Raw genomic sequence first — 20613 nt, forward strand, 5'->3', positions numbered from 1 at the left:
TCCTTTGCACATTCACTGCCCTTCCAGTCAGAGGAAGTCTGCCTGGACTATCGTTCTTGGATGCCACTTAATTAAATCATTCACTCAGTATTTATTTGCTGAGTGCCAAGCACTCTATGTGAAGCCAGGGTCATTCAGTGAATTTTCTTCACCCTCATGGAGTTTACAGTCAAGTGAGGAAAGAGCACATTTAATAAATACAATTACTCAGAAAGTGGGAGGTTAGCCAGGCACAGCAATTCACTCATGTAATTCCAGCACTTTGTAGGGCAAAGGTGAGAAGACTGCCTGAACCCAGGGGTTCAAGATCAGCTTGGGCAACTTTGCAAAATCTCGTCTTTACAATAAATCAAAAAAATTAGCTAGGCATGGTGGCACGCACCGCACCTGTAGTTCCAGCTACTTGGAAGGCTGAGGCAGAGGACAGCCTGAGCTCATCAGGCTGAGACTGCAGTAGCCATGACCGTGGCACTGCACTCCAGCCTGGGTGACAAAGTGAGACACCCAACTCAAAAAAAAAAGTAGATGTCACAAAGAATGTAATGATAGCTTACACCAGGGAAGTAATCCCACTCTTGTAGGAGAGAAAAGGTTTTTGGCTAGTAGGGACACAGAGGCATTGTGTGCACTAGCACAGCAATAAGAAGTTCCCAGGGCAAGAAAAGGCTTGACCTCTCAATGACCTGCCCAGAAAGAGACGAGCACTTTCCCTCTGTGTCCTCCTCTCAGGTCACTTTGTTGAGGCTCTGACTGCAGCACCTGGCACACAATGAATAGTACGTAGTTCTCTTGCCCAGGCTAGAAGGCATGGAACCATCACCCAGGTCTGCTGTGTGAAGAATGCAGCTAACCCCTCTCAAAGCGGCTGTTTAGACAATGTTCACTAAGACACTTATCTTTGCTTTCACTAGTAAATACACAATACCACCAATACCACTATCTGCAGAAAGCTCTGAACAACGGCAGAGTTGAGTACATGCAACAGAAAGCATCTGTCCCACAAGCTTAAAAAATGTATTATCTGGCCCTGTTCAAAACAGCCTGCCAAGCCCTAGTAGAAGTATTCTCACCATGGCTACTCCAACCCCCCAGTCAGGAAGTGTTGCAGTCAGTGGTTATGGTCACCTTCCACTCACACTAGCTTTAATTCTCATCAAATCACTCTCACTAAAATACTGGCAATTTCTTCCACATATCTTACTGAATCTTTCAGGAATGCTAACATCCAATCTCCACTTTTTAGGCACTCTTGTGCCTTGGGCTCCAAAGACTCCACCAGGATTTTCCTATCTCAGTAGTCACCTCCTGCCCACATGCTCTCCAGTCTCTTCTGCCATGAGTTTCCTCGGCCCTCTTCCCTCCTCACTTGACACTTTCCCCTGGAGGTAATGGCATCCATGCCCTCAACCACATACATGCCAATGGCTCTCCACCTTAATTCTAGGACAGGAATGCTAACTCCACATATCCTACTATTCAACAACTCCACTTAAATACCTCAAAGGCAGTTCCAACTCAGCACATCCAAACTAAACTCATGCTTCTACCACCCCAAAGCCCAATCTGTCATAGCCACCTACCTTGATGAATGGGGCCTTCCTACAAATCTAGCAGAGGCCATGCTAACACTGCTCTTCCTTCACTCCCATAGCCAATTCACAACCAAGTCCTGTGGCTTCTACCACTTTCTCAAATGTATCCATTCTCTCTACCCGGGTCCAGATTATCATGTCTCTTTCACAGGTTTGTGTGTCTGTTTTAAACAGAATCTTCCCCAAGTACTACTAACAGATACTGCTTCCTCCACCTGGAACACTCTTTCCCTCGATTTGCCTAGCTTGGTCCTACTCATCACCTATCTTCACTCAAACACAGCTTCCTCAGAAAGGTCCTCCTTGCCTCTCCAGACTACACCAACTCCTATGATAAACTCCCATCCTTTCTGAAATTTCCTTTACAGAAACGATCAGAGTTTACTATTTAATCTGAATGAATATTTGTTTCCCAAACTGACCTTAAGTTCCATGAGGGGAGCACACTGTCTAACTTAGGAAAAATACCCCCAGTACCTGACATGGTGTCAACACCTACAAGCTGAATGAATGTAATAAATAAGGAATGAGCCTGGTGTGGTGGCTCACGCCTATAATCCCAACACTTTGGAAGGCAGAGATAAGAGGATTACCCAAGCTCAGGGGTTCAAGACCAGCCTGAGGAACATGGCAAGATTTCATCTCCTCTCAGTTTTGTACCGCTCTCTGGAATCCACGCATGTCGCATGTCACATGTCGCTTCAGCCTCTTGTCACCTTGTGACCTGTCCAGATCATCTCACCTGATAAGAAATCCCACAGGGCCGGGCTCGGCGGTTCAACCTATAATCCCAGCAGTTTGGGAGGCCAAGGTGGACTGCCTGAACCCGTGGGATGAAGACCAGCCTGAGCCACTTGGCAAGACCTCCTCTACAATACATCAAAAATAAAGCTGGGCATACTAACGTGTGACTACAGTTACAGCTACTTGGAAGGCTGAGGCAGAAGGATTGCCTGAGCCGTGAGCCCAGCAGGTTGACGCTAGGTGGCTGTGAGCTTGCCACTGCACTCCAGACTGGGTGATGGAGTGAGACACCGATTCAAAAAAAAAAAAAAAGTAATCCCAGAGAAGTAGGAGAAAAAGGAAAAGAATGTCTGGTCTCAGGTAAATGTGTCCCAAGTCAGAAGGAATGTCATTTTTAAAACTATACTATTTGTGATGGCCCTGCCTAGTAAGTTTGTTTCAACTAATTTTGTTCTTGTGATATTCAAGGACTCTGAAGGACACGTCTCCCTACATACTAGAGACCACTCTGTTCTCATCATCCATGCTGCCTAGTTGCCATTAATTGTTCTCACCTTGAATGTACGATCTGCAGCTGCAGTATTAAAAATGTTCTCTTGTGGCTGGGGAACTTGAGAAGGTGTGGATACCCAAGATTCCAATTGATAATAGGGTAGATCCTCAGATACAAGTGAAGGATGGGAACATGTACAATTAAGACTTCACATGATGCTCCATCAGCTCCATGGAGAACATGGTTAATAAAATGCACATTTACCCAGAATGGTGGTTACTGCCCAGAACAACTCAGGAAGGTCTGAATAAAGAATAATTAGAAGAGACTTGCTCTCTAGGAAGCTAAAAACAAACAATATACTTTTACAAATTATATGCCATGGAAGATACCTGTAGGTGGATTTCTGCTTAAAACACATTTCTTTATTATTAGATTGAGATTATATTTTACTATTTTATTATCTCAGCATGGATGTTGTGTTGTATTTGTGTGCCTTGGCACCTGACACCCATTTGTCCCTGCTACTTTGGAGGCTATGGTGGAAGCAACCCTTCAGGCCAGGTGATTGAAGTTTCAATGAGTTGTGATTATGCTACCACACCCAAGCATAGCTAAGAATGAGACCTACCAACTGAAAAAAAAAAGTGCAGAAAATCAGGCTAACTCCGTATCTCCTGAATCAGAATTTGCATTTTAACAAGATATTCAATTCATTGTTGTACACATTAAAACTTGACTAGGACCTTCTAACTCATTATGAGCTTTCCATCTGAGCAGTATACGCAACTTACTCTGTGTGATGTAAATACAGCACTGAAAAATGTACATACCTGTGTTGGTGTCCAAATTTATGCTGTATCATTCAAAAAAAGTGTCTACACTGGCTGAGTGGATTTTATTTCATCCTGTTTTCCCAGATTTAATTTGTAACACAGAAACATTCTCTAATACATTATCTTATTGCATAATTCTATGTAATTATGTCAGTTGGATCTGGTTATCTTCAACTCTCTTGTTTTGCCTAGAGTCCACTGCCACTTGGTAAATATATGTTGCTGTAGTTGTTGTTCTCAGGGGTTGTTGACATTCAAGGATGTTGCCACAGAATCCTCTCCAGAGGTGTAGGAATGCCTGGACCCCCCTCAGCAGATATTGTATAGGAATGTGATGTTAGAGATCCACAGAAACTTGGTTTTTGTGAATGAGGACATTCAACACACAATCCCCATTTCATACTAAGGATTTCATGTCCTTTTGTAGTATGTTTTCTTGGAGTATCTGCTTTGCATGAATGAGTTTCAGATTACTGCTATCAAAGAAAAGTTGGTGATTTGTTAACACAGAAAAGGAAAAATTAAAGATGTTTCATTTTGGGGGAAAAAAAAAGATCTCATCTCTACAATAAATCAAGAAAATCAGGCAGGTATGGCAATGCATGCCTGTGGTTCCAGCTACCTGGAAGGTTAAGGTGGAAGGATCACCTGACCCAGCAGGTCAGGCTGTGGTGACATGAGTGTGCCACTGCACTCCAGCCTGGGCGACAGAAAAAATAATAATAATAAGGAATGACTGCTTTCTCCACAAAGCTTTTTTTTTTTTTAAAGAGCACTCAAGAGAAAGCAAAGAGAAACATGAGAATTTCAATAGGAAACCAACTCTGAATTTCCCTCTTATCACCATCACCAGGAAACAGTCACCAAGTGACTTCTGAGGCATTTTATGACAACCTACAAACTAAGTGGAGCTTTACAAATTTAAAACACAAATAAGGATGCTGTTCTTTAAAAACAGTTCTACCTACTTGGAAGGGTGAGGCGGAAGGATCACCTGAGCCAGGCAGGTTGAGGCTGCAGTGGCCATGAGTGTGCCACTGCACTCCAGTCTGGGTGACAGAGTGAGACTCCAACTCAAAAAAAAAAGAGTACAAAAAAGGTCTTGAAGGATTCTTTCACAGAGCAAAATAAGTCCTAATATTGACTTTCTTGCCAAGCTGCTGGACTGCATTGACTAGAAGGCAAGGGAAGCTGAGGGTAGGAAACAGAACAAAAACCTACTGCTAGGTAGGTAGTGTGAATTACTTACTTACCAAGCAATTTCCACTGCTGGGTTTTCTCTTTGAACTCAACAAATGGAGAAAAACTGGAAGGAACAGCTGCAAGAAACAGATCACATAAGCAAGCCACACAGGTCAGAAAAAGTGTTAAACTCGTAACAAATAACAGTCATCCCTGAGCTCTGAGATAGTTTTTTGAGTGTTCCATAGTATATCAGGATAGCAGGAACCTCAGAGGCATGGCATTATGCAAAGGCATAATAGACAAGACAAACGGTTTACCATAATTAATGAGATGAAAGGGAGGAAAATACTAATCCTACCAAAAAGAGCACCTTACCCCGGCTTTCTCCAGCAAGATACTGCAAGGCTGGTAACACCAATTCAGCCCAGTTGGGGGCCGCAGAGAACCAGCTGTTAAGGGAGCTGGCTGGAGAAGACTGCCAATCCAAAACACGCTCCTCTAGCTAAGGGAAAGTAAGGCAGATCTTAGTAAGCTTTCTCTTCTACACCAGCATTCTACCGATCTGTGAGAGCAAACTGGGGCATACTTGTCCAGTGTGTGTCCAAGTCACAAAGCAAGTTAGCTACACAGCTTTGTGAGAAACCCAGAGTTTTGCTTCTTAAGCTATCGACCATTAAAGATTTTATAATCTGAAGACTCTGATGTACACACAACTTTTCCAAAAACCTTACCATGGGAAGGCTAGCCTGACTCTCCAACAGCAAGATCTCTAACAGAAGAGAGAAGAAGCTGGAAGATATTTCATTGATTCCAAGGCAAGGTTTGAGGTCTTCAAGGGGCCTAATGAGGGAAGAAAATATAAGAACAAGCAAAAAAGACCAAGATCACAACCCTGGATTGGTTCAGGCCCCCAAGCCTCCTAGTAGTCATAAAAGAATTTAAGAAGGGGGCACACAATACATTTTCCCAGCAGGATGCTAGGACTCAGGGCTTACATGCCCAGTACACTTACAGCCAGCTGCAACATGCTCCAGGGAACTGGGCAGAGCCTTTGGTTTAATCTTTTACTCTGAGCATTCTGTTCTCTCTGTTGTTCACTTACTCTTCCTTGATAGCAGGAATTGCCAGTGGAGATGGGGCCTGAGAGAGCGGTGGGACCCCTTCAGTATTACTTAGGGGCTCATTCATATCCTCTGCCTCGGATTTGATCATTTTTATTTTCTTCTTCTTCTTTTCTTCTTTCTCCTTAACCTTTTTTTTAAGGACAGCCAAGTCATACAGAGCTGGGAATAAACAGTAACATAAGTCACAGAACCGTACTCCCCACATCAGAAAGGAATATCTGCATATTCGTTTCCCCAGGCCCATATTCCTTTCCCCAGGCCCAACAGATAGAAAAGTCTCAGTAATAAGACATTTAGAATTTTTTTAATCCAAAATCAATGAGTGATTTACAACACAATTCTAATATCTACTAAAGAATCAATAATCTGTTGTTTCTGATTTTAAATTCATTTCCCATCTACAAATCCATAGAAGCAGTACTGAAACAAAGGTTATCAGCATAAAGGAAGCTGTGGTCTCATTTACTTTTGCCACATGTTTTAAGGTTCATGCAATTTAACGACAGCTACCTAGATGGAACTCACAGTCATTTATTTACCTGCCAAAGAGCCCTTTCTGCCTGCATTTACTCGAGTCATGATGTCATTGAGGGTCAGGTCCCCTGTCAAAAGATCCGGGTGATCCTAGATGTGATATTCAGAGATTTGGTTATGAAGGCCCAAAAAAGGAGCAAACACTGATGGTGACTCTATTTATTTACCTAACAGATACAATTTAATGTTAGGTACACTTGAGGAAATCATGTTGAATTTAAAATATTCAGAGATAAAAACCACTGGTTTTTTTCCCATATCTCCATTTAATTTAAAAAAAAACCAACTGTTTTCATACTCGTGCACAGAATCCAGTTCCAGTCTTTTTACTGTACAGCATTTATAGGTATAAGACTCTTCTCCATTCTTTATCTCGTGCTCATTAAACAGTCTTGTTAAGTAATTTTATATTTTACAAAGTCTGAAAATTGGGTTCAGAAAAGTTAACAGACCTACTCAGTATCATAGGAATTAGAAAAGAAAGAGAACTCAGTAATGATTTCCAATGTGGGACTCTTCCAATCCTATCTCTGCCTTTGAAAGTCCCTGTCTTTCCTTCCTGAAAAGGCACCATCTTTTCTCCACTAAACTCTCTGACTTGGTGCTATTTGGATTTGGAAGAGTGGAATAATAGAAGCAGTAAAAAGTGGGAAGAGCACAGGGTCTTGGCTTTGTCGCTCACTGGCTATAGGACCAAGGACAAGCTCTTTAGCCTCTGAGCACTGATAGGGTGCACATTAAGAGTCACATACTAAACAGTGTTGCTGTAAAGGTTAGAGCAGACACTATGTTAAGCATGCCTTTAAAGTCAAAGTGTCGTCTCACATCTTTCACACTATCGAGCCTCACTGGTTGCTCCTGTCCCAATAACAAGTAAGCATAAATGAGGTAGTGACTCCCAGGTATCTTCTTCACGATAGCCAATCCAGAGACAATAGACTGAAAACCACTAATGACCACACCCCTTCCCACTCACTGGTTGATGTTTCCGCTTCTCATGGTGCTTCTTTAACATTATCTTCAGGTCACTGTCCCCCAGTTCTATTTTATCTGAGAGAAAATGAACCAAACCACATGGACTAGTCATTCACTACCATGACACTTCAATTTAAATCTTTCTGGTCACTTGTGACTTTCAAAAGTAAGATACTTCTTTGAGTTTCCCTTCTGATTTCTGTGAATTACAAGTATCAAAAATCTTAAAACAGTCACAGGATCAACATTTCTACTTTCCTATACATTGGTAAAAATGACTTCAGTTATTTAGCTGGTTCTAAAACACACTAAAGGTTATTAATATTCTTCTTTGATTCTTATTCCAAATAAAAATTCTCCAACTTCACAGACATGCTAAAGAACCACCTTGGTTCTGGTTATCCCTTTTGTTCTATCACTGAACTGTCCTTCAATATTGTTATTTTAAAACTCTGCTTTTTTTTAGCTCAAAATATCAGCTCATCAGCTGCTGAGGAAAATTTTTAAAACAAAGGAAAGAAGGCAGGCCTACCTCCAGATGTAAAAAAGTGGAATGGTATAAAATCTTCTCCAAATCACTTAATTCTAATAAGCACTGCTTTTTTTTCCTGGCAGGTAAGAATCTAGTCCCCACTGCCCTCTAAAGGAGTTCTCAGATCTACACTGTGATTTCCCAGAACGGTAGCAGCACCAGCTCAGTTCTCACCTGCAGTTTTCATATCCGTGGTTGAAAGCGTGGGCACCACCCTCAGGGGCACCGCAGGACTAGGAGAACGTGCTGGAGAGCTCGGAAGCCATGAGCTGAGATCTTCAAAAGAAAATTTTTCTTGTAAATCCAACGTGGCTGTGGACTCCAATAGGGGAGATTGGGTAAGTGGCCATTTGGGTTCAACAAGGCTAAGCCAACCACATGGAGGCCAGGGTTCCACATTCCTTTCTGACCCTTCCCCAGACGAGCTGGAGCACACTTAGTTCATTTAAACGGCTCTTCCAGGAAGAGAGACTTCAACAGAGTGATGGGGTCGCATTGCAGCAGGCCAACAGTCACTACTACTCTCCTGTAAGGGGAAAAGCAGTTCTCTCAAGTGGCACAATGAGACCAGTCAGGCCTACTGTGGAGAGAGCCCTGCTGTGCAGGGATTCGTCCAATAGGTTCGCATTTAAACTCAGATGCCGCGTGACCACAAGGATAAACAGGACAGGTAGTTACTCCCCGTCTAAAAGCAATGTCTCAGGAACCCAAAGACCAAGGGCTTCTGAGTCCCACTATCCACCCCCAGACAAGTAGGAAGGCTCTTTGCTAGGGAGATAAATGGCTACCGCTGGCTCCAACCGGACAAGTAGCCGGTGTAAATTCAACACCCCAGCAACCCTAAGTGCCCAAGGATGCTCACCCTCTTCATCAGATGACAGGGCCGTGTCACCACACTCCTCCTTCACTTCCCTCAAGACCTTCAAGTAGCGTTGCTGGGTCCGCCACTCCCGCTCCTCAGGAGTACGAGATGGTGAAGGGCGCTTCTGTCGGAAGGGAAGGGCTGGACCACTCCGCCGGGCCATCTCCAGTAGATCCTAGGAAGAGATCAGATGTGGGTACATGTCATCATTCCAAACCTTGCTCTGGAACAAAGCATACTCTACGAGCCTACATTTTCTTCTCTTCAGGATTAAACAAGCTCAATTCTCTCCCCCCAGATCACAAAGAAAGATGCACATGTATAAATATGTAAAAAAAGCCGGGCTCGATGGCTCAGCCTGTAATCCCGCACCTTTGGGAGACTGAGGTGAGTGGATCGCCTGAGCCCAGGGGTTCAAGACCCGCCTGGGCAGACGAGACCTCATCTCTACAATAAATAAATGAAAAAAATCAGCCGGGCGTGGTAGCGCGCGCCTGTAATTCCGGCTACTCGGAAGGCTGAGGTGGATGGATCACCGGAGCCCAACAGGTCGAGGCTGCGGTGGCCGGGAGCGGCCACTGCACTCCAGTCTGGGCGACAGAGTGAGACTCCAACTCAAAAAAAAAAGTAAAAAAAAAAAACAAAACCTATATTATTATTACATGGTGAAAAACCCAAAGTCTGTGTTAAACTCCTCCACCAAAAATATTTATTAGACTAGATACCCAACTACTTCTTTTTTGGGGGGGGAGGGAAGATTTAATAGTATTTTTTTAATTTTTTTTATTTAAAGATGTGGGTACAATTCAGGGTTAGGTGTACAGATGTTTATTATGTAGGTACCCTTGTTGATGAGGTGTGACCCCCCCTTCCCCAGGCAGATTCCCACTATTGCCAATCCCACTTTCCTGCCCCCCCAGCAGTTTCCCGCTACTGCCAATCCTTTTCTTACAGTATTATGATAATTGTCCAAGGTTCGCTTATGAGAACATGTGAAACTCACTTCTTTATTGCTGTGAAAGATCACTCAGTATTACAGACTCTAAGTTCATCCAGGTTGCTATGAAATTCGTGATTTTGTTCTTTATGGCTGCGTAATAGTCCATCATGCATATGTACATTTTTTTAATCCAGTCCTCTTTTGATGGGCAGTACAGTTGGTTCCATGTTCTGACTACTGTGAACAATGCCAATAAAGATATGTGTGCAGGTATCTTTTTTATAGAGTGATTTGAGTTCTTCCGGGTATACTCCCAGTAGGGGGAATGCTGGGTCATATGGAAGGTCGATTTTTAGATCTTTTAGGAATTGCCACATTGTTTTCCACAGAAGTTGTACTAGTTTACACTCCTACCAACAGCGTAGAAGTGTTCCCTTTTTGCCACATCCTCTCCAGCATCTGTTGTTTTTTGAGTTATTGATGATAGCCCTCCTGACTAGAGTTAAGTGGTATCTCTGTAGTTTTAATTTGCATTTCTTTGATGACTAGTGAGGTTGAGCATTTTTTCATGTATCTGTTGGCTGCTCATACATCTTCTTTTGAGAACTATCTGTGCATATCTTTTGCTCACTTTATAATGGGTCTGTTTTTTTCTTTTCGGCACGTTTGAGTTCCTTGTAGATCCTGGATGTTAGGTCTTTGTCAGACACACAGTTGGCAAATATTTTTTCCCAGTCTGTGGGCTGTCTCCCTGCTCTCTTGATGGTTTCTTTGGTTTTGTAGAAGCTTGTCAGTTTGATGAGGTCCCACTTGTCTATCTTATCTCTTATGACATGGGCATTTGAGGTTTTGATAAGGAATTGGTTTCCAGTTCCAATTTCCATAAGGACATCCAAGTATTTCTATACCAAAGCTTAAAAAAACATTTAAAATCAAAACGAGTTTGCCTCTAAGAATTCCCAGGCTGGTTGAGACCCAGGGGCCATTAAGCTTTGTGTGCTATGTTCCATCACAGCATTCAGAAGACTGGGCACACCTGCAAGTCAGTTCCAGAGCATCCTAGTTTTCCTTAATTCATGATGGATCTGAAATCCATGTGTTTATCCAGGTAAATATTGAAGACATTATATTTTATCAGTCTTAAGAAGCACATATTTTTTCATGTTTTAACATCTGTAAAATCAGGACACATCTTAAAACTGATTATAGGAATGACATAGCTTAACTTAGATAGATAAATTAGTAGCATGCTTTTCTTAGTGGCACCTTTCATGTTTTGCATCTGAACAGCTTCTTGATACCTATGAGTTCACTGCCCATGTTTTATATACCATTCCCAGCACTACTTACACTCCGGGAAGCAAGGATCTGCTTCAGCAGTCGATGGAAATACTGCTGCTGAGAGTTGAGGTAGCGTTTGTACTGTGACTTGAAGCATAGCTGCCGATACTTGACCACCTCAGGGTTAAAGTGTCCATCTTAAAAAAAACAGAGATACAACTATATATACATCAGGCAACAAATATTTAATGAGTGTTTAAAATGTGGTAAACTATCACAGAACTCAAGGGAAAACTTGCAAACATTCAAGAGAATCAAGAAAAAGAACCAAAAGTAAACAAATGCTGAAAAGCACTGATAAAAGTTCATTTAAGGCTGATAACTGTAACAACCACACTACAACTGAAATACAGCACTGGTCAGAGTGAAATATGCAAGGAATATGCTGCCTTAATATTCTTTCTTTGTATCCTTACCAGACTACCATACTGTTTTGGGAAAAACACATCAGCATAAGAAACAGTGCTAACATTACATAAGTAAAGCCCCTTATACAACTCCACTAAAGTCAAGCAGGTTTCCCTTCTGCTCAATTAGAGAAGACAGCATACGCCCACTTTCAATGAAACAGATCTCGGCCGATCACAGACAGAAATTTCTCTTTACATTAATAACTCATCAAAGGAGAGAATGGGCTGGGCGTGGTGGCTTATACCTGTAATCCCAGTACTTTGGGAGACTAGGTAACATAGCGGACAGCCTAGGTAACATAGCAGAGACCCCATCTCCACAAAAAACTCAAAAATTAGCCAGGTGCAGTGGTGTGCTCCTGTAGTTACAGCTACTTGGAAGGTGGAGGCAGGAGAATCAGGAAGATTCCCTGAGCTTAGGAATTGGAGGCTACAGTGAGCCATAATTGTGCCACTGCACTCCATTATGACCAACTGAATGAGATTCACTCAAAAAAGCAAAAACAAAGGAAGGAACGCTAATTTTAAACTCTTAAGATAATGACAGACTTGAAATGAAAAGGTTGCTCTGTCCAGTGTTTGGCAGTTGAAAGGTTGTCCAGAACCCAGGGAGACATGCTGCCTTTCAGGGCCTCCTGCCAAAACAAAGTCACTCCAGAAAGGAGGAAGAAGAGTCTTTCTTAGCTCCTCTCCATAGGACACAGAGTAAACTGTGACTTAAGAGTAGTCCCAAACCATTTTGTAACGCCCGATGCAATAACTGATTCAGACAAGAAGCAATAATGGAAGCAAAAACTGCTTGTAAAACAAAGGTTTTGGGGAAATAAGATTATCACGTAGTCCCAAAGTATCACCCCACAGATTGCTTAATGACTTAACAAAAAAAAAAGTACCCTTATAATCAGGAGATCTGGCAGACACCATTCAACCAAATGACTGAGCATAGCATTACCAAAATGGAAAAAGTGACACCATGTGCCCCCTGAGGTGACAATAGGAAAGACAACGTTTACCATATTGTATTGTTGCCAAAGCATTTAACCCGAATCTAACTATGAGAAGAAAACAAATTCCCAGAAAGCAGGATTTTACAACTCAAGTATCCTGGGCTCTTTAAAAACATCAGTGTACTGAAAGACAACAAAAGGTACATAGGGCTCCAGAATCAATGAGCTAAAGAGACATGAGGTTCAAACACAATGCATGAAACTTGAACATTTAATCAGCAACTATAAAGAACATTTCAGGAACAAGTAAGAAAACCTGAACATGAAATATTCCATATTATTTGTTCAATGTACAGTTTCTTAGGTGTGATAACAGGACTGTGACTATGTGCGAGAATGTGCTTGTTACTCACTGAAGTGCTTAGCAATGATGTGTCATGTAGTCCACCGGAAAAAAAATGTATATATATAAACACACAAACATATATGTACTTGCAATAAAACAAGCTGTTTTTAAAATTTCTTTAAAAATTTTTTAAGACTAATAATAAAGGAGTACTTCTAGGATGCTGGAAATATTTTATTTCTTGATCTATGTGGTGATTACACAGTTGAGTCCATATCATGTATTTCTGATAGGTCAACACATTTTTATTTATTTAAAAATGGGCCAAGCGCTGTGTCTCACACCTGTAATCCCAGCACTCTGGGAGGCCAATGTGGGAGAATCACTTGAGTCCAGGAGTTCGAGATCAGCCTGGGCAACATAGTATGCCCCAGTCTTTACAAAAAAATCAAAAAGTTAGCCAGGTGTGGTAGCACACACATGTAGTTCCAACAACTCAGAAGGCTGAGGTGGAAGGACTGCCTGAGTTTAGGAGGTCAAGGGTGCAGTGAGCCATGATCGTGCACCTGCATTCCAACCTGGGCAACAAAGTGAGACCCAAACTCAAAAATAAAAAAAGGCCTAAGCAGCAAACTATTACACAAAATCACTTTCTGCTGGCTCAGTAACTGTATATGAAAATGAAGAGAATAAAATGAAGAAAGGAATATCATATCCACATGAGTGAATGTGTTCCGAACCCCTGCACCCCTCTCAAAAAAGAATGCTGAGCTACAGACCTCGGAAAAGCTTCTGGGCAATGTGCAGAGGGTTTCCAAAGCGGAAGTTCTCCCCACTGAATAGGGCTAGGATGAGCTCATTCTGCTGCTCAACACTGTCTTCAGGAAAGTGAGGCAGAAACTGCTGGAGGTGTTCCCGTTGAGAGTCACTTAATACTTCCTGCCATGTTGAGAGGCTGACAACATCAAAGAATATCTCGGGCTAGGAGAAACAGGCAAAGTAAACCAAAGAAAAATACATTTTTTTGTGTGTAGTATACACATAACATAAAATTTACCATTTTAACCATTTTTAAGTGTAGAGTTCAGTGGCTTTTAGTACATTCACAATTGTGTAACTAGCATTACCATCTAAGTTTTTAAATTTTTTAAGCAAACTAAAATTTCAATGATCCTTACTCCATTCTCAAAACTTAGAGATTATTAAAGACTACATATAAACAACAGTCTTATACCCAAGAGTAAATAATCCAGAGGAAAATGATCTCAGAAGAGAGAATCCCACTTTGAAGCCATCTCTCCCAACAAGGTATAACGATGGACATCTGAATTCAGCCTAAATTGAATAGCAGGAAAAGGCTAACAGGAGGAAAGAACTTGGGAGTTGAGGTCACCTGCTAAGAGTGAAAAGAAACAGGATGGAGTTTATTTTCAACTCACTAATTATATACTGAATACTTTCTATGTGCCCAGTATTAAGCTAGACTGGCATATATAGTGTGTGGAGATTAAACATGCGATTACAAGGCAGTTTAAGAAGGACTGAGGTGTATAGAAGCCACATCCCACTCTTATGACTTCAGAGAACACCCACCGGACAAAGTGACATTTAAGACAGGAGATAGGAAAGGGAAAAACGTTGCTGGGGGAGGGGGTTAGAAATCCAGAGCAAAACCACAAAAACAAAAGAAGAATTATCACAAAAGAAAAGGCAGCAGTTACCTATGGAGGGAACAGTGGGATGAGATGGAGAGGGATACGGAAGGAGCTTAAATGGTATTGCTAGTTAGTGTTCCTAACCTAGGTGGTGGCTACATGCATGCTTTATTTCTTTAAATACATACACACACATACACATATGCATTTTATATACTCTTTTGATATGTGATACATTTCACTTTAATTTTGATAAAAAGTGTTCAGGCAATGTTTGGCTAGAGCAAGTATAGGAAGGAAGGAGGGAGGAGGCAGTACACAGCAGAGAGAAGCAAGGACTATAAAAATGGTAAGGAGTTGTAACTTTAGGACAACGGACAGCCACTGAAGCATTTAAGTAGGAGACAACCCAGAAATCCAACCACTCATATGTAACCACCATCTAGGTGAGAAACACTAGCAGGCATCTTTGCATGAATGTACCAAAAGCACCTCAGACACAAAGTCCAAGATCTCCCCCAAAACCCCCACCCCCGCAAGACTATTTTTGCACACCATTTTATTCCTAGCATCTAACTAAGTGTCTGGCACAGAATAGGTACTTAATAAAACAAGCATTTGATGACTTCATGATTAACATAAAGAGATTACCCTGAAAGAGTATGCAAGGACAACAAAAATGAAAACATATATATATATAAACAGCAGTACAGTTGTTACTGCAGCCGGGAGAATCAAAGAAGGGCATGCAGATGGCTTTAATTTTATCTACATTTGATACGTTATGAAAGAAAAACATAAAACAAATATAACTAAGTGAAATTGCTAAAACTGGGTAACACATAGATGAGTGGAGTGTTTGTTATACTGTCATCTATACCTGTCTGTATGTTTGAAACATGGCAAAACAAAATACATAATTAAATGTTTTTATACACTGAAAAAATAAAATAAAGATTCCAAAGTCAGCATCCTTTTTTTAACACCAAAAAAAGAGAAATTTTTACATACAATGGCTTAAATAAATGATAGCCTCCTTAACAATAATAATGATTTCACATCTTGCCTGTTAAAGTGGTCAAAAGCGTGCTGACTTCCTATCCCAAATGACATATTATTATTTGACTAGAGAGTTACCTTATGGACAGACAAAATATGTCTTGATTTTGTTTAAGGAATCACAACACAGTAAACACATATATAATTCTGCTTTTAAAATATACTTTTTTTTAATTGTTGAAAATTATCTTGTTAAAAATAGGGTTGACACTTGTAAACATAGCACTGTGGGAGGCCGAAGCACAGGAGTTCAAGACAACATAGCAAGACTCCATCTCTATAAAAATCTAAAAATTAACTAGGCGTGATGGCATACACATGCTACTTGGGAGGCTAAGGCAGAAGGATCACCTGAGCCAGTGAGCCTTGATCATACCCCACATTGTAGCCTGGGTGAGGGTGAGATCCCGACTCAAAAAAAGGGGGGAAGGGAGAGCTTATATCATAATTAAATAATTCAAACATGTTATTAAACATGTAGAATGTAGCTTATATTTTCTTCCTTAACCAGAATATTAAACAGACTTTACACTTAAAAAAAAATAGATCTGCCTGCAATGTAGAAAATTCATGAAAGAGAGAGCAAAAAACTGAAAACTGGTAGAGTAGAAATGGTTTATCATAGCTGTTACTGGGAAGCTGAGAGAGAGGAAAAGATTACAACGATGTTACTACTTACATCCTCTAGAAGGTCCTCAGGTAGACTGACCCTGGTGCCCCCCAGTAAGCAATCCTCCATGATTCGTGTGTCATGGCCATCTCCACATGGACCAAGTTCCAGGGGATCTGTCAACATATGGTCTAAGGAATCCATTGTTTATTCTCCACAGGTATTCTAGACAAATACATGCATCTTGAGTCAGAAAGGTAGAAATCCCAGGAATCTAGATGATGCTAATACTCTTCCAAACAAAATAATCAATCTCAAATCTATTTTACACCCTAGTCACAGCTAAACAGCTCTTCTCCCTCCCTCCCACCACTGCATTTCCATTGGGATTTTCAAGTCTCATTTAGTAGAAATCTTTTCTCAGAATGCTTCCACAGTAATGCCTAAATTCATAAACTTCTTATAACTTCATTTTACAGGTAAGTAAAATAAGACTCAGAGAGTAAATGATAAACAGATCAGTTCATAATTTAGACTTTCTAGATCAATAATCTCTCTACTACAACATAATTTCTTTAACAATTGTTTTTTTGAGTTGGGGTCTCACTCTGTGGCCTAGACTGTAGTGTAGGGGCACAATCACTGCTCACTGCAGCCTCAACCTCCTGGGCTCTGGTGATCCTTCCTCCTTGGCCTCCCGAGTAGCTGGGACGACAGGCATGCGCCACTAAGCCCAACGAATTATTTTTTATTTTGTAGAGACAAAGTCTCGACATGTTGCCTAGGATAGTCTCAAAACTCCTGGGCTCAAGTAATCCTTTCGCCTCGGTCTCCCAAAGTGCTGGGATTACAGGCAAGAGCCACCGTGGTACGTGGCTTTCAATTATTGTTTTTCAGCAATTACTTGTTGTTCTTTCACAAAAGTTCACTGAAAATCCACACATTAGTAAAGCTAAGACAAAACAATAACAGTTATTTCATGAGGGCCTATTATGTGCCAGGTCTTTCATATATCTCATTTAATTCTTACAACAGAGCAAGGGAAGAGTATTATATCTATTCTATAGATATCAAAACTGAAGCTCAAAGTAGATAAGTAAATTGCCCAACACCAGAGGTAGTACTGAAACTTAGGTCGGCCTGCCTGCAAACCCATGTTATTAACACTATGCATAATATTTCCTGTATAACAACTCTCAAAATTTAAACGAAAAGGAAGCTTTCTGATATGACTTAATCCACATAAATATCTGACATTCCATGCACCTGACCATGACAATCAATAGTCAGTGGCCCGTCTGCCTTTAGTTGGACCATTTGATCTTTATAGCCATGCAAATAACTGTATTTTTCTCCTTCCTGTAATAATCGACATTGCTAATCACCATTAGAAAAGTACACATTAAAACAATTTCATAGCCAGGCACAGTTAGCTCAAGCCTGTAATCTCAACACTTTGGGAGGCCAAGGTTGGAAGACCGCCTAAGATCAAGAGTTTGAGACCAGCCTAGCAACATAGCGAGACCCTCATCTCTACAAAAATTAAAATAATAAAAAAGTAGCCAGGTGTGATGGTCCCTGCCTACTGTCCTAGCTACTTGGGAGGCTGAGGCCAGAGGACTGCTTGAGCCCATGAGGTCCAGGTTGCAGTGAGTCATGAACATGCTACTGCACTCCATACGAGGGGATGAAATAAGACCCTATCTCATAAAAGTTTTTTTCAGAGAGCAACTCACAAGGATGATGGCTGGAATCAGGTGAAAAGTTGACAGCATACAACTGAACAATGCTAACAGGACCACAGGGAGCTTGAGTTCACTCACTCTACATATATTAACTAAATCCATTCTCTCTAGCTCCCACTCCTATCAGATAGGCTCAAAAACATACTAAAATGGAAAGAAAAAGGATTTAACTGTCAAAACACCAGATTTCTAGCTCAGGGCTGCCACTAACTCATTGACATTCCACAAATCTTACTGTACCAGGTGTTACTTTCCTTATCTGCAAGATGAAGTAAAGTTGGACCAGGTCCTCCCTACTGTTATTTCCAATCCTGGAATCCTGCAATGAATAATCTCCAGATAAGTAACAGTTTATATTACTTAACGTAGGCACTTCTCATTTCTGAAATCCTCAAATGATAAAGAGCAGAGCTGTAATAACTATATGTAAAATGAAGCACCATTCCACTACATGATTTTAAGTTCTCTTGAAGAGATTTTAGATCCATGTAAAGACACAGCAGAAAGACCAGTGCTGGATCAAGGCAGCTGAGTGATCCCCAAGCAACTGTGCCCCATCATGATCCTTCAGCACACAGTGAAATGACATCCCGAACATGCTTGGTGCCTAAATAACTGAAGCACGTGAAAGAGCATACAGCATGAGTTTAAAAAAACTTTAAAATGGGGGGAATACAAATGCAACCTGATGCTCAGAATAAAATCCTCAACAGAACTGATACAGAACAGAGCATCGGCAGCAAAGTCAGTGTCCTACCTGACTCTTAGGAGGTTCACTTCTAAGCAACTTGCTCACAAGTTTCTTCAATTATGGTGAACTGTCTAGCTAAATGGAGTCTTTTCCAGTGACAACCTTTGGCCTGCCACTATTCTGAACAAAATCTCAAACTACAAAAAAGCAGGCAGCTGCCAGGAAGTTTGGAACCCCGGAAGCCTGGGATTTCTAAGTCTTGGGGCGTCCTGGACCTCTGAATAGACCAGGAAGTCTCTCCCACCGGCATTTCGACTACACCTGGGCTAACTTTCCCTCCTGGACCCTCCCCAGTGCAGAAGCTAAACCCCTGGCTCCTTCCGGAGCAACCGCTTACCCCAAACCCTTCGCCTCTGAAGCAAATTCCCTCTCTATGACCCTACCAGGGGTCCACGCCCGGCTCCCGCCCCTCTGAACTGCGCCTCTCGCCCTTGCCCCTCCCCCATATCGAGCCTAACCCTAACCCCCACCCACCTGGGCCGCCCTGCTCCCACGCCCCATTCCGCCGTCCCATGCCTACGGAGGTAGCGACCTCGGAGACCCAAATGCCCCCTCCCTCCGCTCCCCCACAGCATTTTAACCCTTTCGTCGCCCCCGCCCGCCCTCACCTGAACCGTAGACACGGGTCTCCTAACCCGCTGCCCTCCTCCGGCCCCGGGTTCCCGGACGCGCTCGCTCCCGCAAGGCGTCTGGGTGCGTGCACGCTCCGGGCGCGGGCGGCGGAAGGGGCGGGGCTGAGCGGGGCGGGGCCTGGGTGGTGCCGGGGCGGGGCTACAGCGGACGAACCTGGAGCTGCGCGAGAGGACGTGCAGGGGCTGGCCAGGGTGCTCTGCGCTAGGCTGTTGTGGGAATGCAGTTTCCAGACTATTTGTGCGTCTCACCTGGTTTAAGAGCTTTCGGAGGGCAGGGATGGCGTAGCTCATCAAGGCCCCATAGCCCATGAGTGAATGCAATTGTATTGGCTGACGTATATGGAGATCATATCCTGCCCCAGGCAACACGCTAACCACTTTTTATTTGCTATCTTTGTATCACAGCCCTATGAGCCATGCACATTAGTGCGCTTGAGGAAATCTCGGTTTCTCGGAGATCAATAAGGAAGCCACGGAACTCAGCCTGTGCCCCTTGGTGTTCTCATCTTTCCCTCCCGTTCTCGAGTCCTCGATGTTAGGAAAGAAAGTACACACGTCGAATAATAGCATTTTAAATTAAACTCTATAATGGTCCTCTCGTGGTACCTACGTCTCTTTCTTCTTATTTACTAGGTTTTATTTACAACGACTTCAGACTACTTATTCCACAGTTACTCCTACCAGTCGTGCAGAGGCCATCCTCAGTGCCCTTGGTGGGGTGGGGACTATGTCAGACAAGCCGCTAGCCAAGCTGAAGTTCTTCGCATGTTAGAAAATAGTGGTTTCCAAACAAAACCCAATCTCCTACCGGCTCCACGGATGCCCTTAGTTCCTGATACACTGTTGAGAGGTTCTTGAATTAGAAACAACCAAGTGTATAAATGGCAGTGGAATATCAGTTCATAGTTGTCATCAATATTTCCCGTAGCCCGGGACTGTAACCAAACCAGAGAGAGCAAAAGAGTCAAACCACTGTAAGTTATTTTTTTAATAGACTTTATTTTTTAGGCAGTTTTAGGTTCACAACAAAGTATTTCGACTTCCCAAATACTACCAGACCCCCTCCCATGCTTAGCTTCCCCTATTATCAAAATTCCCTACTAGAATGGTACATTTTTACAACTGAGGAACCTTCATTGACACATCATTCTCCACCATTCCAGTATAATACGGAGTAGTTCTACTGCCTTAAAAAATCAACTGTGCTTCCCTTATTCATTCCTCCTTGTCTATTCCCCCCTGGCAACCACTGATTTTTTTATTGTCTCCACAGTTTTGCCTTTTCCAGAATGCCATATAG

General features: G+C 42.1%; 1 protein-coding gene across 1 annotated transcript in view; it reads right to left on the bottom strand.

Annotated features, from left to right (window-relative positions):
• Positions 1 to 16518, bottom strand: part of NFRKB (nuclear factor related to kappaB binding protein) — a 33029-nt gene extending 16511 nt beyond the window's left edge. The window contains exons 1-11 of the mRNA XM_008065905.2: positions 16255 to 16518; positions 13641 to 13842; positions 11168 to 11295; positions 8878 to 9052; positions 8190 to 8327; positions 7485 to 7558; positions 6514 to 6598; positions 5953 to 6133; positions 5582 to 5690; positions 5226 to 5352; positions 4919 to 4984 (exon numbers count right to left, since the gene is read on the bottom strand). Of these exons, the coding sequence (XP_008064096.1) occupies positions 4919 to 4984; positions 5226 to 5352; positions 5582 to 5690; positions 5953 to 6133; positions 6514 to 6598; positions 7485 to 7558; positions 8190 to 8327; positions 8878 to 9052; positions 11168 to 11295; positions 13641 to 13842; positions 16255 to 16389 (1420 nt within the window). The 5' untranslated portion in view covers positions 16390 to 16518. The remainder of the gene's footprint in view (positions 1 to 4918; positions 4985 to 5225; positions 5353 to 5581; positions 5691 to 5952; positions 6134 to 6513; positions 6599 to 7484; positions 7559 to 8189; positions 8328 to 8877; positions 9053 to 11167; positions 11296 to 13640; positions 13843 to 16254) is intronic.
• Between the last annotated feature and the right edge of the window lie 4095 nt (positions 16519 to 20613).

This window comes from Carlito syrichta, unplaced genomic scaffold (assembly GCF_000164805.1).
Source record: "Carlito syrichta isolate Samal-C Ts95f unplaced genomic scaffold, Tarsius_syrichta-2.0.1 Scaffold308820, whole genome shotgun sequence".
In the NCBI taxonomy this organism is placed as follows: Eukaryota; Metazoa; Chordata; class Mammalia; order Primates; family Tarsiidae; genus Carlito; species Carlito syrichta.